Below are 18,460 nucleotides of genomic sequence, written 5' to 3' on the forward strand. Positions count from 1 at the left end.
AAAATGGGTGCAAACTTGTCAGAGAGGTGCTAAAATGGACTGCTGTTGCACAGCATGACTCCCTTTTCTTTTACTTGGCCAGTCACAATAGAGCCCTCTCTCTCTCTCTATCTCTCTCTCCCTCTCTGAAGGGCTCAGTATAATTTTTGGGGGGTCTTGAGTCGAACCTGTCGACCGGACAACACGGTGTCACTCAGTCTTGGCTCAGTGAGTTCATGTTTGGAAGGAAAATTGCATGAATTGATCATTTTAAAGATGACGGCCATCACTGGCTCAATCATCTTACAGCGCCCTTCAGCAGGAACCCTTACAAACTTGCTCTTTTCAGCTTCATATGTTAGTTCACCTTCATTTACAACTTTCAGTAACCATGTTCTTCAAATGATCTATCTGTCTGAGAGTGAAACCTGCCCTGTTGCACACAAAGTCCCTAAAAGCAAAGGTGTACTTTTGGAAGGTATTGTCCACAGATGCCTCCCTCACGGGGTGGGGGAGATTTGTGCGATAGGATGGGGGTAAAAGAGAATCAAATGATGGCTTAGTCCAAGCTTCCAGTCACCAGGAGTTGCTGGCACAATCCTAGCTCTAAATTATGTTTGCCAAGTTCTGACAGACCAGCATCAGAATTGACAAAACAGAGGTAGTTTTCAACAATAGATGAGACTATCCTGCCTCCCATTACCAGTTACTTTCCATGCTTCCTGAACAGAGCTGCTCTGCTGTGGGCAAAATTTAAGTCATTCATATGGTGTTTACCAACAATTTAAGTTGTTTCTCTGGAGCATTAAATCAACAATAATTCTGATTTAAACGGAAGTGTTTGGAACAAGAGATTCAGTTTTTGAGTTTTTGGATTCAGCTCAGTGCTGGTCTGCTTCTGTCTTAAGTTCACAACTAGAACTCGTTCTGTTTTAATGTTTGCCTTGAAGTCGGTTGTGCAGGCTGAAAACCTTTAATAACTGATGTTAGTTCCTGTGACTGCTTGTATTCTACAAAATGAAATGAGGTGGTGTGCTCTCCGTCTTCTTCATATGGCTCTAAATTTACTTTTCACTTGAAGCATATATTTACCTCAGGTTGTTCCATCAGACCACAGCTCTGCGCTTACCTGTCACTTCATTGGGTATGCCTGTCCAATGGCACCGTGACTCAAATAGCAAATCATCCAATCGCAGAGCAACGATTGGCTGCTATGCTCTGCTCGGGTGCATATAAATGTTTCAAAGAATACTTGCTGAGATTAAAACTGCACATGTGGGTGAGAAGGAAAGTTGATGTCATGTTTTAGCATAAATTAGTTGTTGGTGCCAAAGTGTCTGGTCTGGGTATTTCAGAAACTGCTGATGTTTTGGAAGACTGTATCTGAATGCACAAAACGTTGAAGCTTGAAGCAAATGAGCTACAGTGGCAAAAGGTCATACGGTGCATCTTCTGTCTGCTAAGAACAGGAGATTGAGGTTATAATTTGTCCAGGCTGACCAAGAAAAAAAAAACCTGGAGAATAACAATTTGGAAAAAGTTGTTTGGTGTACTCGATCTTTCTTTCAGCTGTAAAATTCAAATGTCTGGGTCAAATTTTGGAATAAACAAAATGGAAAAAAAATTATCTATCTTGTCTGCATCAGTTCAGGCTGCTGCTGGTGATGTAATGGCGTGGGTGATGCATGGCATAATTTTTGCCTTTTAGTACTAGATTGAGATTATTTAAATACCTCAACCTGACTGAGTATTGTTACTGGCCGTGTCGCTCAGTTTACAGCTACTGTGTATTTATCCCCTGATGGTCAGAAATTGTATATATTTGTTCCAATGTCTGTTCCATGATGATGAGGAACAAAGAACTTGCTGGCCCACTGTTCATTATTCGACTTAATGAAGATCAGCTATCAAGCTCGGCGAGGACTGTTATGATTACAGGTCAGGCTGGCCCTCTCACACGCCATCACGTCACTTTCCAAAAGACAATATTAGAGACGTCCTCAATTTGGAGACACAAGGACATGATATCGAATGCTTTATATAGTCTGACATTACTGTGGTGAGAACAGAAGTTAAAAATATGTTTTCCTTCTAAAGGATGAAAGGTCCAGTCATATCCAGTAATAAAAGTAATGCTGATATATTCCTTACTTTAATATAGAGTTCAAATAAGAGCCAAAACACTTGTTGCATTCCCTCTTTTACGTTTTATTCAATCTACAGACTGCAGGTCGGTACTGTGAACCTGGGAGGACATGCACAAATGGATACATGGTTATGGTATCTCAAGTGAGGTTAAACATCATGATCCCAAAATCAAATTACTATATTTAATATATGTAAAATGATCAATGCATGTGCTGGTTTTCCTATTGAATGTTTGTGACATTACAAAGAAGTTAGAATCGTCACAAGTATTTTTATTAGTTTTTGTATTATCTGAAATAGAGAAAATTGGTCTGTTCAGCTTACGGTGAATTGATCTTCTAACGAGAGACCAAAGTACATATCAACTTCATGGGTCATATTCAAATTAGGCGTGTGGATTTATGTACACTGCTGTAGTATCTGCAAATTATATTTCATGACTAAACAAGCCCGTAGAGTTAATATGATACAGCACTTTGTTTACAATAGCTCTCTTATTCAAAAACAGAAATGCAGCAAAACAATTTGAAAGTATTGATTATCAGTTATGTAAAACAGGGTGACACTTTGTAGGTTCATTAGTGATTTTATGTCAACTTTAGCAGTAGATATTTAGCAGACTGAAACTGGTTTCACTCGGCTAAAATCAGAGTGGGTCTCTAACCTGGAAAAAACTGGATTCTCTGGCATCTTATAAAAACGAGTTTAAACTGCAGGAATGTGGTGATGCGAAACTCTTGTGGGATTCTTGTTCTTCCTAAGAATTAGAAAATGACTGTCTGGGTCTGAGACTTTAAGATAAAATAAACATGAGCAATAACTTTGTGCAAAATATGCCAAGTTTGATTTGGCTTTTTGTTTATAAATTTGCTTGATGAAACTGTAATGCTCTCAGTGGACCTCAAGTGGCAGAACTGTTGACCAGTTTTCTCACTGTATTGCCATCTGGGGGTTTTTTTTATCTAAAAAGTGAGAAAGTCTGATGAAATTGAGGGAATTTTGTGATACATCAAGACCTTCACTACTTTGAGGTATGTGTGTCGCTTTTGATACACTCCTATTATGAATAGTGCATGAACGTTGGGATGAACAGTGTGGAATTTGTTGTTCAAGCTGCATTACCTTTGCCATAATGTCAACGTCTTATCCTTTTTGCAGGATAAGACAGTTCTGGACACTAATGTTGTGACGGAGTCCAACCCTAAATGTACAAGGATTTTTAAAAAAAAATGTCCTCAGTGCTGAAACTTCTACAAATAAGAACATATTGATGGCAGCTACAGAACAACACACAATCCAACTCTTCTCCAAGCACTGAAGTTTAAGTGTCTGGAAATCTACTTAGTGTTTTTAAAAAAACGATGAAACCAAAAAAAAAGAGAAAGAAATTACAGGATGTGAACATGGGACTCTTCTGCATCCATGTCCTATTCACTGTTTATTGATTTTTTTCTTCTTTTTTTTTTTACTTTCTGCCAGTCTGTTCGTTCATCTGCTCCTCTGTCGGCGTTCTCTCTGTCAATCTCACTGTGTGTTGTGTGCATCTGTGCTGAGTTTGGACAGCATCTGCAGAGCCTTTTTCTGTGTAAGGTTTGTTTTTCTCCACTTTGGCTCAAAGTATTCCTCTGTGTGGATGCGAGCGCCAGCTCTGTGAGGTCTAATTATCCCAAAAATACAGGGAAATCAGCAGAACATGCAGCAAGAGTCCATGCATATCAAACTGATGATCATTTTAAAGTGCCTCTAAACCTGATCAGGATGCCTGCTCCCCTAATTACTGCAGCAGAATTCATCTGTTTATTTTCCAGCAAGGAAAGACCTGTCCCACATTAGAGGTCACTTGTTTTTTACTAGCATTTATTCCTTTGTGGATCATCCGATGAAAGGGTCTTTATGGTCATTTAAAACGCATAATGTGGCTCTCTGTTTATATTCTTATTTGGCATGAATGCCCAAATTGTCTGTGTTTGCCATGAATTAATTTACATTATTCATTCAGGCCTTTTTCTTCTGTTTTTTTTTTTTAAATCCCTTCAGACATACGCTTCTGCCAAATAAAATGTGGCATGATTTAATAGATTTTACACAAAAGTAACTGCCAGTAGAAAACAGGTTTTATCACCTGAAAGAATTTTATACGACAGTTTATTGGTAAAATAGTTTGTAATTTAATAAAAAATGGTACCATCATTTCCTTGACGACTCAAAAATTAACTCGGTGTAACTTTTTCTGCATTTGTTTCAGTGAAAGGTTATGCGATGGATTATTTGTTGGCAGGCTTAGGTGACTTCCTGAAAGTGCTGCCAGTTGCTTAGTAACATTACATTTCAGCTTGTCAGTTAACAAGCTTTTCTATCCAAATAAACTAACTTGTGATAAACAACCTTCAAGCTTCATTGCAATAAGAGACCTGCAGATGCATTGGGTGTGAGAGCTTTTTAAAATACCTGCAAACATGGTGCAGGTGGGGAGGCCTAAAGGTAGCACAAGTGAGGCTTGTTAGTCATTTGTGCAATGACTGTATGACTGGAAAATGTTACAGTTCTGAAACTAATGAATATTGTTCATTTTGTTAGGAAGCGAGTAAGTGGATGTCTTTAAGCTTTTCTCAAAGTTAACTCTGTTTTACATATGGAAAAATCAGATCCTGGAATGCTTTTACCGCACTTGTGGGACTCGTAATGTTATGCTGCAAAATGCTTTTAGCAATCATTTTTGAAAGAATGAGGTGCAAATATAAAAATTTAATTTTTTAGCATTTTTTCCTCGGGCTTTAGTTATAACTTGAATAGTTTCTTGCTGCAAATGTATTCATAGTTTCTTTCTTTCTTTTTTTTTTTTTGCAGATTGTCAAGTTGCAAACAAACTTTATTGTGTTTAGCAGGATTTTATGCAAATAATTGTATAGAAAACCATTTCTGATTGTATGTTTGAGATCATAGTCTTGGTTAGACGTGAACACATTTCCCAGTTTCATCTCTTTGCCAGCCGCTAACAGGTTTTCATCCAGGACTGTCCTGTATTCAGATTTGTTGATCTTCCCATCAACTTTGACAAGTTTTCCTGTCCCTCTTGTAGGAATGGATCCTTACAGTATGTAGGTGATGGGAATGGTGTTTTCAGGGTGTTTCACCTTCGATCTTATTTAGTGTTTTGCAAATCAGATCATCTGATCCAAGCATCCTCTCCTCATTTTTGCTTTATCCACAACATTCATTCAGGCAAAACTGACTTCTGATGGGTTCTTTTCAGCAAAGACTTTCTTTTTGTCCCAATTCCAAAATCGATTCAACATCACTGCTTGTGTGATGGGCAAAAATACAACACAAAAACATTCACCAAAAAATAAATAAAACCAACTCTTGAAAACTCATAATCATGCTGGGGTGCTATATTAGTCAGCGGCTGATAATTTTAAATTCTTCACACTGTTTCCTGCCAAGTATTTTTCTGAGCATCAGTGAGGGAAACAGCTAGAAGACATCGACTGTGAGCCTGGAATAAAGACAACAATAAAGAGAAATTGAAGATAACTGTGAAAGGTTTGACTCAAGTATGCTCACAGAAGCATCCAGAGGAACACGATTGTAACATAAATATTTCTTTTTTTTGTTTTTTTTTTAATTCTTACTCCACAAGAGAATTTTTCATGTGAAACTTAGACTAAAAGTTATGAACAGTACTTCAGGCTCTTTGCAGATTGTTTTGTAGAAACAAATGTAGACATTTCTAACTTGTCTGTTTTTCTTTTTTGCAAAGCCAAGCGTACTTTCTGAAACTTTATTGGTTTGAAAATCAATAGTCTCATGAAGTCAGTAAAATTCAGAATCACTTGAAGCAAACACAGGCACCATTCTTCCGAGTTACTATAGGTTACAATCTGCTCTGAGGCTATAAATAGATCATGGTAATAAAGACACCGCTGTGGGGCTTTGACAGTGTGACACAATAGAGATTTTATACTCCTCCTCATTTTTAGCTTGAATTATCTCTTCAGTCTCGTAGTATGGACTAAGAATCATATCATCAACTTCAGCTGGTTTCGACTCAGTGATTTGTTTTTTCTGTCTTTAGTTTTTCTAAAACTATGGTTGAAAGTTTGTATTCTCTCTACCTAATATTTATCTTTTGTCCACCATTCTTAAACTACAGCTAAACGCTTTTTTTGTCAATTAGCTTGAAGAAAAACGTGTTAGCATTTTATCTGAAATGCTATAAAAAATATACATATATAATATGCTTTATGCAAAGAACAAGGCGTTCGTGTTGGGCTATATAATTGGAATAACAGGAAATGAATCAGTAAAAGGGACTTATGAGAAAGCACACCCACCTTCTTGAAGAGAGAGTGCCCAGCTGTAATTGTGTGTTTTAGTGAGAGGTAATGATGATCACCATCCACTGGTATTAACACAGGTTGACAGGAGGGTATTTTAGAAAGTGATGTGTATGGATTAGAATAAGACAGCAGGAGGGTTTCTGCTGTTTCCTGTGATTCCCAGGCAGCTCAGTGGAGACTTCCTCTGCAGGCAGCAGCTGCTGGCAGCGTGACATTCTTAATTTGCAGTTGAGATAAACCAAACAAATTTATTATCAAAGAGGATGCACAGTGTTTTTTTTGTTTGTTGTTTTTTATCCGTCTCGTTCATCAGACATTGTATGCAGTTTAATTGTCCGGTTAAGTAATTCAGCAGCTGTGCTCATGTGCAGGGAGCCTCTATTTTGTAGGTACTGCATGTAGCCTTTGTAGAGCCTGGCTGTGCACAAATACCAAGCTGAGAGTGGCTGTTGAACTTTGGAAATGTCAGTCCTTGCTCCTCGTAGAGAGTACTATCTCTTCTGTCCTGAGTGTCCGCCGTGCGCATCTTAAAACTTTCTCTGCCAGTGACCTCCTGAAGTCGTTTGAAGCTACCTCCCGGTTGCAGACAGGAAAAGCTCAGAGGATACAGGGCCTCAGTTCAAACATGAACATTCTCATTTATTTATTTTTTTAACTAACCTCTGTGGTGTTGCTCTGAAGGCGTTTGACCCAGTGATACAGCCATGGTGTACACCGTGAGGGGAAAAAGATGCTGCTGTCAGCACTATGCTGACCCTTTTTGTAATGTAATGCCGTGGAACAGTCTTGTAATGAAAAATGAAACATTTAGTCCTCACTGCAGTGTAAATAATTTGAATAAAACACAGGTACGCTTTGATGTGTTATTTACTTGAATCTCAGCTGGGGTCTCTGCGGTTCTGGTTGTTTAATTTACTACTCAGAACAACAAAATGAATAAAAATCATATCCCATGCAGCAAAGAGTAACATGACATGCACATGTTCAGTCACTGTGCGTGTCATGTTTTTTTAATGAATCTCAGTAGTGAAGAAATGATCATAACTCAAAGAGCAGGGCAGGCATATTGTGCTTGTGGTGGCTGCTCTTTGTTTCTGCAATGCCTTTGTTTGGGGGTGAGAGGGGGCTACAGCAGCGTGCCCTTGGGCTTCAGTGAACACACGACTCTGCATCCAGCCTGATTATCTGCACTGACTAATAAAAAGGAATATGTGACCTGAAGAACACATTTATTGATTATTCATCAGGCTTGTTTACATAACTATTTTTATTACACAAGACTGTGTTTAAACTTGTCTACAGATGTAGGTGTACAATCCTTCCTGTTTTATTTTTCTGGCAAACGTACAACTGGACTTGATCATGAATCAGCAGCCCTATTAACTGCACAGTGGGAATGTCTATGCATTTATATATGCACATTTCCCAAATAAGCTGTGAATGTTTCCTTGAGTTTTGTAATGTTTGTGTTATTTTTCTCTCTCCTCGTTGTTCTACTTTGTGTTGCTATTGATCTTCAAGTAAAACACAAAAGCAAATTATTAAATCTTCACAATAGATTGTTTTAGGTGCCTGATTCTAAGAAATACAGCAAATAAAGTAAAATTAATCTGTCTATTCAGTGCCTTGCAAAATTATTATTGTTTCCCAAGTCTTTACATTCTTCACATTTAGTGACATTTCAGTAAGTAATTTAAACTATTTCACTGGGATTGAACTCAAAGTAGAATGTAATGCATGAAAGTGGTATAACAAGTCTGCTTCTAAACTTGCAGAAAGAGAGAAAAATAATAGAAGACAGAGAAACCACATTGATAAACATACGTTTACATAACAACGTCACAGAAAAGTACAATACATGATTTATTTTGTGGCAACTGCAGCCCAACAGAGCATTCTGCTTAAACACAACTAAAACAAACACGCTAATCTAGAGTTAGCAGGAAAAATGGCTCATGGTCTTTTGCCAAAAACAAAACTCCGACGTTACTCCATTTATGTTTACATTTTCTGAAGAAGGAAGTTGCACTTAGCGTTCTTGGTACAGTACCACCACAGGTGAGGGGGTAAACAGGTTTTTCAAAAGATTTGGTTTATTTGACATGTTACAGTGTTAAAGGGAACAGCAGCCGCTGAAAATGCAATAGTTGTGCTGGTTTTGTGTTGGTCTACCATATGAAATCTCAGTAATGTGTATCAAAACGTCAAGAGGTTAGAAGTAGGAATAGATTTACAAAGCACTGTATGTATTTAAAAGCATTTCAAATCCCTCACTCTTTTCCAGAGGAGAGTGTTGCACTGAAAATGTTACAGAAGGTGATGCTCATCGGCTGTCGTTTACATGTTGCACAGAGATGTGCTTACTGCACCCCTGGTCCCTTTCATGGAATAAAAGACGAACATGTGAATGCTCTGTTTCAACCGTGCATAGTTCAAGTGCATTAACAGTCGAGCATGAGTGGAGGCAAAAAAAAAAAAAAGTCCTGCTAATGCCAGCTCTGATCAGCTCATAGAGGTGCTTCATGTGAAATGGGGTTTTATAATTTATCACATTTTCTTCACCCTGGGCTCATTATTTATTTTACATCTCTCTTCTCCCCTGAATAACTTCATGGTACCAGGAGTTTTCATGAAACTTTTTTAATTGGGGCTGAAGTGACGGTCTGCGCGAATACTTGCCCCCTCTTTTTAGTCGTTCATTCATAGAGCAAAGATCCCATTGACTCCCCAGAGACAATTACTCCCTCTTCCACAGATCAGCTCTCTGCAAACTGCAGTTGTTGACTCTTGACCTTCCCTCGTACCCAGCAGCAGCTCCAAATAAAATAATGTTATCGTCTGTCTTCTCTCAAATCCCTATTTTCTCATATGACACCAGTCTCTAGGGGGGAATTTGAGCAGCTCTAGAGTGCCCCCGTGTGGTCAATGCTGTTTACTTGTTTTTACGTCAGAAAAATCAAAACATTTTGCAAAGACAGATTGTCTCCACCAAAAGTTATGTGACATTTGTGCATCAATTTGTCTCCATGTGTAATAATTTTGTGAAGCATGCGTGGGTGTAAACAAAAAAAAAATGTCAAACCTCTTAATGACGGTAAGCATCTGTGTTAGTAGCACTGGCTTTGATTTTTCAGGCTGCGCACAAACACGTCACCTTTAACAAGACAGCAGGACTCTTGAAAGTGACAACCTGTCTCCTCTTTCTGCAGGAAGCGCTTTGAACCTCACATGCAGAGCATTTTTTGGCTACAGCAGAGATGCCAGCCCGCTTATCTACTGGATGAAGGGCGAGAAGTTCATAGAGGACCTGGACGAAGAGAGGGTCCAGGAAAGTGACATCAAGTAAGGAACTCACAACTTTGCTCCGAGTCATTTTCCCCCCAGCTCAGCAGTAATGAGGAATTAAAGGCAGATGTGGACAAATTTGCCACAAAGGATTAAATGACAATACGAGTAGTTTTTGCACGTTTTAGTTCATCAGCTCTAAATTGCGTAGACCAAGGTAAACCGACAAGAGATTTATTCCCCGCCTTTAAAGCAGCTTCTGTTTTTAATTTGTTTCTCTATGCTATGAACACAGACTTGAAACTCGTTGTGGGTCATTATTCATTTGTTTTGACACTTTTTGTTTGGTTCTTTATAAAATAAAAAAGTGTTATGAATAAGGAGGAAAAATTACTTTCTATTTGATGTGACAGCATGCTGGGAGATCCTTACATGTTGAGGTCACACGCAGTGAAATCCTGATGAAAATGTGTCAAACATCTTAAAATGTGCCATATTTTCTCACAGAAAATCCCAACCTTAATTTCAGTGGGGAGCAAATTTTACCTTAAGAAATAACTGATCAGTTATTTGTCAAAAGTAGTGTTTTTTTTTCTTTCAATAATGAAATTTACTCATGTCACAAATACACCCCCAGTAATCAGTAGATGGAAATTTACCCATGATAGAGTTGACTAAGAAAAGTGTGATGATGGTGAAACTTCAAAAACAAAATGATTTGAGACACAGCATCAACATTTTTGATCACATCTTATTTATGTCCTCATAATTATTGTGATTTGTCGCAGCTTTTCACCGTGCTGGTCATTTTACTGCATCATCTGTTTCACAATAATTTTAGTATTTTATTAATGTGACCTTCATCTGTCAGCAATTCACTGTTTTTATCTGGTGAAACGACCAACAGAAAAAGGGTAAGTGTGGGAAAACCAATCAGGATGAGGAGCAGTGGCTGCTGTTGGCAAAGCTCTATCCAGGTAGCAGAGAATATCTCTCCTTTCTGTCAGACTCTTCACTATCTTACCTGGTTAACCCTACAGGAGTCAGTCCCGGAAGGGTCAGACTGACTCCACTTGCGTTTTTATGAGTTTTGTTTATTTATTATATTATTTTATTTATTCGTAGTTTAGGGAGCTGACAGGAAACACCCATTGCATCATTGCAGTGTTATCCACCTTGCTTTCCCCTCGGTTTACAGGAAGCTTAAGAAACTCTTAGGCTCAGTAAAGGTCACTTCTCGTAGCATTTTGTCACATTAGGAGCTCTCTTAAGATTCTTTGTGAATACTTTTATCCTACTGAAAAATTCAGAAAAAAATCTTAGAATTCCAGAAACTCATGAAAAATGACGTCACTAAGAGATAATACTGGTCTTAGGATTCCTTGTGAATATGGGGCCAAAACTCTGTTTTGGAGTAAAAAATAAATAAAAATAAGAGAAATCAAATTTTGCAGAAAAAAAAATTGTGCAAGAATTATGATCAAGAATAAAATGGTTGCATTAAAGATTTTTAGATGCACTTTACAGGTCAGGTTTATTTTTCAGAACATTTTCTCTCTGTAATTCCTCTATTTAAATAGTAACTCTAGTATAAGAAGACTGATAATAGATGGCTCATTAGTCAGGTTATCTGCTTGTGTAACCCTGCAGTCAGCTTAACAAAGATGCTTTGAGGAGTGTGTCTTTAATAAGATGAATGTTCTTTCTTAAGTTTTTACTTCATCACTTTCCCATTTTCTTTTACTTTTGCAACCTGAAGCATTTCAAGACAGCCGGATCTTCCTTTTTCATAAGTGACAGAAAATTGTTGTCTCATTTAAGCCAGCTGACTGGCATTGTGCTACAAACAATGGGGGAGGGGCAGCACTGCAGAGAAAATGCTTCACACTTTATACTGCAGAAAATATATGGTGGGGAATTTTAGCAGTTTTGAAACTGTATTTTTTCTAAACTTTGACATAATAAAACACTGACAAGCAGATCATCCCAAATTTTAAGTTTTGTGTTTTTCTTTTCACCTGGAAAAAAAAAATATTTGTGCAGTTTGTAGTGAATTTGGTCCAGAGCATATACGTTCATCTATGGTTTATCATAAAGTCTCTCTCTGACAACCAGAACAAGAACACATTTGCTGCTCTCCACTAGCGGTATAGCATTATTATTTAAAAATAATGCTGAGCTCCTCTTTATGAGCTTCACACCGTTTGGTTTTATTTTAGTCCAGCCTCTAAACTTTCTTTCCTTTAAAACAAGAGTATCTTCAGGTCAATCCTTCCTCCTTAAAACATGTAAAGAAGTCTATTGTGTCATCCCGGTGCATATTTCCCATCAGGGCTGTTTGCAGAGGACGCAGCCCCTTCTGATTGTTAGCTACTGCCATTTACTTGCAACACATTTTCTCCTTCTCTTCACTACCTATTGCTGCAGATGGGCAGTAAGGGCCTGAGGAGGAGGCCAGCAGGGTAGGAGAGAATGTAGAGCAAGAGCAGAAGAAGTAGATAGATGCAGGAATGTTCCAAGTCGCTGCAGAGCAACGTTAACGAAAACGCATCTGCAATAATGAGTTTTCTCTTGCGTTAATGCACGCATGCAGAAGAAACAAATTGCAGTTTAAGCAGAACCTTTGCTTCTCTCTTCCTCTATTACTCCATGACAACAAGATTCCCCCCACTCAAAGGCTGAGGGCTTCTCTGCTCAATAATTCATACCCGGACTTCATGCAGCAGATCAATAATATATTCAATCATCCGTTCTCTGTTGTTGAAGCTGATACCCTGGGCTTTCTCGGATCCTGCTTTGATTTTATTTCCATAGACACATAGCCAGAGATGAAGCCAGGAGAACCACAGGGGGGTGAGGAGGGCTAGAAGAAAAAGCTGAACTAATCTGTACACTCCATGAGGTTAAACTCTGTGCTCCTGATATGATAACATGTATCTTTCTATAGGGTTAACATCTTGTCATCAGTCTGGCACATTGGGTTTTATTGCTGCCTTGTCAGCAGCCAAACCTGAGTGCCGAGAGGAGCAGTCAAACCTTGAGCTGCTTCGGGTTTCTGCAGGCGTTTATTTACCCAACTCAAGGCATATTGATTTTGGAGACGGGAGTTCATTTCTGTGGTAACCTGAGCCCATAAATTCTCATTTGTGCCACGGGGACAAGACTGCCTCTGTTATCACGGCACGGTTGGCTGGACATTAGCATAGCATGCAGAGATTAATAAATTAACAAAACAAATCTGGCTCAGCATAATGAAGTAGGTGGTCAATAAATTGAGCATGTTGTGTTGGCGTTTTGCAGGTGAGCGTATGAAAGCAATGGGTGAAGTGGAAATTGGTCGCTAAGCCAACGAGCGCTGTGGTATTGTTTGTGATTCAAACAAAGAAAATTCAAGTTGACAAAATGTTCGTCATGTAATCATCCTGTTGAGGCTACAGCATCATCAGACCCGTTTCCATAAACTTTCCACCCCTCAATTATGATTATAAGATATGAATCATAACATAAAGAAAATGAGTCGATGGATGGATAGAAATAAATAGTTGTAAACATCGTCAATGGACAGAAAGAATGAACATGGTTGTGAGTGCTGAAGTGGGAGTGTCAGAAAGAGTAAGAGTTTTTTAAAAAGACGGAGGCCAATTTCAAGGTGTCAGATATGGCTATGAAGCAACATCAAATTTATTTAGTCATTTTTAAAATATGCTGCATTTTCAACACCTCAAAGTAACATGCTTACTTGATTGAGCAATAAAATGGCAGTATGTGCCTGGAAAATACATAATATCCCTCCTACACCTTTTCAACCCAGAACAGGAATCAAACATATTAGTTAGAACAAAAAGATCCAGGGGATACTCAGCCTAGAGAAATTAATCATTACCTTGGATCAACATTTAGCATTAAGCTTGTAAGAATTATAGAAACTCCTTTTAGATTGCAAATCTAGAACAAACTTAGAAAGTACCATCTATTAGAACTAGAATCCAGAGAAACCCCTATAAATTATGGACTACTTATTCATATTCTTGCTAAATATGGGGAACTCAATATGTAGTTCTATACTTTTACCTGTTTGTCTGTTTTTGGTTTGTAGTTTTGTTTGTATTTTCTTCTAATTCATATTAAGTACTTTGAACTGCCTTGTCACTGAAAATGTGCTATGTAAATGAAAATACCCTACCTTATCTTACCTCTTTAAAAAAACTAAATGACTTGGATTATGTAACTTGTATTTAAATAACTATTACAATTCAGTTTACACATTCGAGTTAATTTTGCAGCTTAGATTGATAGATATGCTATCTATCCCTTTTGTTGCATTAGGACAAGATCCCCAGACTCGGCGGTAATGTCTGGGAAAAAGTGTTTGTGTTGTTCCTGGTACTTGAACATTTTCTGCAACAACCACCATTTAAAGTTATTCAAAAGCCACCACTAGAGTTCAAGCTCTCACAACCTGCTGTGGAGGAGGCAGCGGAAGGACCTTTCACATCATGTAGCATTATGGATTTGCTGTTCCAAGAAGTCCTTGAAATATGAGAGAAAGTGTGTTTACCAAACTGCTGGGTGGAGGTCTCTTGGAGATAATAAAAAAAGGAGAATTAGTCTGAATCTCAGCCTCTCTGGGAGAACTCATTGGTTTTTCAACTCATCTATGTGTGACAGAATAAGATCTCTGATTTCATCAAATTCTTAATATTTTTACAGTCGTAGCTTTAAAGTTTATTTCATCCTACTTTGACTTTTTGATACTTTAGTTGATGTTTTCTTGCAAGTTTCTGATACTTTTTGACACCTTTTATCTAGTTAAGAGTGATTGGTCTGATACATTTGACAGCAAATTAGTTATCCCACTTCAGCTTCCCTCCTGCACTTGTTACCTCTACCATCATGTGCAGTAGCAAAAGTTGTTTTAGCTCCTCTCTGTATAAATGGAACCCATCATCCCTGTTTTCCACGTCGAGTCTCCACAAGATCTCCATTTGAGGCCCAGGTGGTCAATTTCTACCAGCTTCTAGAACAGAAAACTCCCTTCGCAGGCCCAACGTGTGATTATGTGAAATGAGAGGCTTCAAAGTGGGCATCACTCCCTGGAGAGACATGAATTATTCCTATGTCTTCATCTTAAGTCCACCCTTCTTCCCACAGCACAACAACTTCAGGATCAGCAGCCCTGCCTTAAACTCTCTCCTCACTCATGATACATTTTCAGTTACAGTTGACAAAATCTCTCCAACAAGCCATCCTTGGGTGCAGTTTATCGGCTCGAAGGCAAGAGAAGTGAGATTCTTGAGAGTCATTACCTCCCCCCCTCATTCCTCCCAAATACACTTGAGCTGGCACGCAAACACTCTGCCCTCATCCCGCTCCTCCTTCTCATCATGGCGAATGATACAGACACACACACACAAACAGCGGAGTCGCGCTTTCTCATTTGTGCTTTGTTTCCTTTGTCTCATCATTTGTGCTGAGGGTGCTGTAAAAGTGGGCTAAGTAGTGTGTCTAAGGTATGAGCGAGCGTCGTTTCCCTTTTCTCTACTCCATCAGGCTCAAGCAACCCAGCGGGGGAGAATGGGGGTGGGGGGAGGTTAGGATGGTGGGGCACTCATTTACTTTATAGAATATTACTTTCTCTCCTTCTTGCCGTTACCATGGCAGCTGCTATAAAAAGAATTTCTTCTCATCGCCATTATTTGATTTCCCCCCCCCACACACACACAAGCTCAGGAAGATCCCTTATTGATTTTCATTGCTCACATATTTTTAGTGCAGAGAAAAGAAATTAACATTCCATGAACTGCTAAACAAAACAGAAAGGGGGTCTTCCAATGGATGCGTTTGTGTCACATAGCTTGAGATGTTATGTAAAGCTTAAAATCCATGTAGCAATCAGGACTGATCCATCCGTCATTGTCTGAAGTCACATGGGCAACAGGTGGTGGAGGGATACTAAGGTATTGCTCTCCCAAGCAACACTCACCAGCTATTTCTGTGGGATCCCAAGGCACTCCCAGGCCAAAAGGGGCATATAGTCCCTTCAGCAGATTCTGCATCTGCCCAGGGGCTTCACCTGTTGGAATACAACCAGAAAAGGTCAAAGATCAAACCCCAAAACCTCCTCAGCTGACTCGAGCCGAGGACCGGCCACTCTACTTCAATCTCGGCATTAGATGAACTCATTCTGGTTTCTTGGCATTCTGCTTACTGCTCCAATGCATGCTGAAAGTCATGCATGTCTTGAAGATCCAGACATAAATAAACCATTAGGATGTGAGCCTGAGGTTCCCAGACCAGACCGCCTTTTCAACTAATACATCTTGAGATCCTACCCATGAAAACCACAAACAACATAAGCCATATGCGGCAGATCTGGCTGAGTCCAACACCTCATTGAACAAGCGCAACTTCAAGTAAAAGGAACAAGACACTCCTTTTACTTTGGATTCATACAGCCAATATTATCAACCCCAGGGTCCCATGCACTTGCAGCAGTTCCCACAAAATTATCTCAGGGGACACATTTGTAAGCTGTCTCCAGATCTATAAAACACATGCAAACTAAACAACTTTGGACCCCCTTCAGAAATGAACTCAAGGTATCATAATCTGGAGGCACCTCCATTGTACTTCCATGGGTACAGTAAACTTTGGACTAAAAATTCAGGCTGATGCATCAATCAAAACTACCTAAATAATCTTTTATCAGCTGTTTTCAAAAGTGTGAAGCGAAGGACGTATTGTTCTCTGTTTGTGTATTTGTTTTGCAGGCTTGTCAGGGAACATCTCGGAGAGCAGGAAGTGGCGATTTCCTTGACTATTGAGTCTTTGGAGGAGGAGGATTTAGGAAACTATTCCTGTCATGTGGAAAATAGTCATGGGCATATCAACGCCACCGTTCAGATCTTCAGGCGGGGTAAGAACTACTGGCTATTTCCCATTTCAAATTAAAAAAACTAATATTTTTTAATTCCCCAAACAATTCTCCTTTTTCTGCTCACAGTCTCACTGTACCAGATATTTTGCATCAGCTCTCTTTAAGCTAAATCATAAATAAAATAATCAAAGGCGGCTGCATCATTCCATCAAACATTTTCTCCTTTTTTTCCCATTAGTTTGTGTATATTTACCCAAACTTCATGATTGGATTTGGTACTGTCTTATCTTCTGTGTTTGCACCAGCAGCTTTGTAGCTATTTTGGCTCTCTTGCATGACTTGTCTGAAGCTGTTTTCATGCTCTAGCTGTCACCCCACAAGAGAGGTAATTTGATGGCTGTTTAAACAGCAAATTGGTCTGCAGCTTTTCCCAACAGGCCAATACATCCAGCATACAATTACATTTTAAGTCTTTATACGTCTGTTTCCCCGCTTTAATCTCTTTCTCTGTGATCATCCTTTGTAGATGGCCCAGTTTCCTTTGAGTGGTCTTTGCGGACCGCAGACGACTTCATTTAACTCTCTTTGTGAAAGGAGAGGGATGCAAAGTCATGCTTTCTCTGTCTCTCTCATCCAGATCTTGATGTTCATTTCATGTATTTTTGTTGTTTTTTTTTCTCAACGAGCATATCACTTACAAGCCCTGCGGCAGGTCTAACGACACTGGAGATACTTTGTATCTCCAAAGGATTTGATGGCGAGTATCGGTCAGTGGGACTTAAACAACTCCAGGAGAAAAGATAATTGGTGGTAATCAGCTAGATGCATTACAATTATGGGAAAAGACAAGGGAATGTATATTTAAACATAGCTTGTCACAGTATTGTGCAAATGTCTGGAAAATCTAATCTATAAGTTTTAGCAAAGTTATTCCCTAGGGGGAAAAAAATGCATTCTATGAAAAAAAGGCAAATATTTCTCTCAAAAAGTCAGGATGTAGCTCAAAGAAAACTGCCGTTTGTGTAATATCTATTTTATAGTTTTAAAAGCAGTAGTTTTAAAAAGGTACATAAACTCTTGCTCTTATAAAGTACTGCCTGTTTCCAGAAACACCTGGTCAAAATCTGAGTCTGCTGATCTCATCATAGGAAATACTTCAGTCCAAAACTCCTACTAAACAATAAAATGTAGACAATAAAATAAAACATTGTTGTAATGATGTGCTGAAAGCGGAGTGTTGAAAAGAGAAGGATCTTCTTAAAGAGACAGAGGCCAATTTCAAAGCATCAAATTGCGAAGTCAAATTTCTTCTTTAGGTCATGTTTATACATTTTTATATGGTAACATACTTACTTGACTGCTTTATAAAATGGCTCTCTGTGCCTGGAAAATACATAACAATGGACCTTTAAAACAACTTTGTGACAAATAAATGGGAACCCACATTTATTTTGCCACCACAGAAAGTGAGCAAAATGGTAAGCTCGCTGTTGGAGAATTTCCCTAAAAAGGTGCCTTATTAGAGTCACCGAGTCTCCGTTACAATTAGATGTTTTCTACATGCCAACTTGTTGTTTGGGTGCCAAACTAGAAAAAACAATTCTCTGTCCAACATGACAAGCATTTGGATCTTGCTAAAACTATTGTGACTTTAAGTGGAACTCTGCGCTTCAGTCAGCTCAGACTAAACACTTCATGTGGATCTGGCATGAAACAAACAATGAATTATTGGCAAAGGACCCCACACCTTACACCATTGAGCTTGGTAAAGATAAATATTTGATACTTTTTTCTTATCTAAAATCCTTGCAACATGACCTTGGTGAAAGTG

At 38.7% G+C, this 18,460-nt stretch overlaps 1 protein-coding gene across 6 annotated transcripts in view; it reads left to right on the top strand.

Moving 5' to 3' along the window:
• Positions 1-18,460, top strand: part of il1rapl1a (interleukin 1 receptor accessory protein-like 1a) — a 208,557-nt gene that overhangs the window by 175,535 nt on the left and 14,562 nt on the right. For all 6 annotated transcript variants that reach the window (XM_032567302.1, XM_032567303.1, XM_032567301.1 and 3 more), the window contains 2 exons: positions 9,677-9,809; positions 16,523-16,668. In XM_032567302.1, the coding sequence (XP_032423193.1) occupies positions 9,677-9,809; positions 16,523-16,668 (279 nt within the window). The remainder of the gene's footprint in view (positions 1-9,676; positions 9,810-16,522; positions 16,669-18,460) is intronic.

This window comes from Xiphophorus hellerii, chromosome 7, assembly GCF_003331165.1.
Source record: "Xiphophorus hellerii strain 12219 chromosome 7, Xiphophorus_hellerii-4.1, whole genome shotgun sequence".
Classification (NCBI taxonomy): domain Eukaryota; kingdom Metazoa; phylum Chordata; class Actinopteri; order Cyprinodontiformes; family Poeciliidae; genus Xiphophorus; species Xiphophorus hellerii.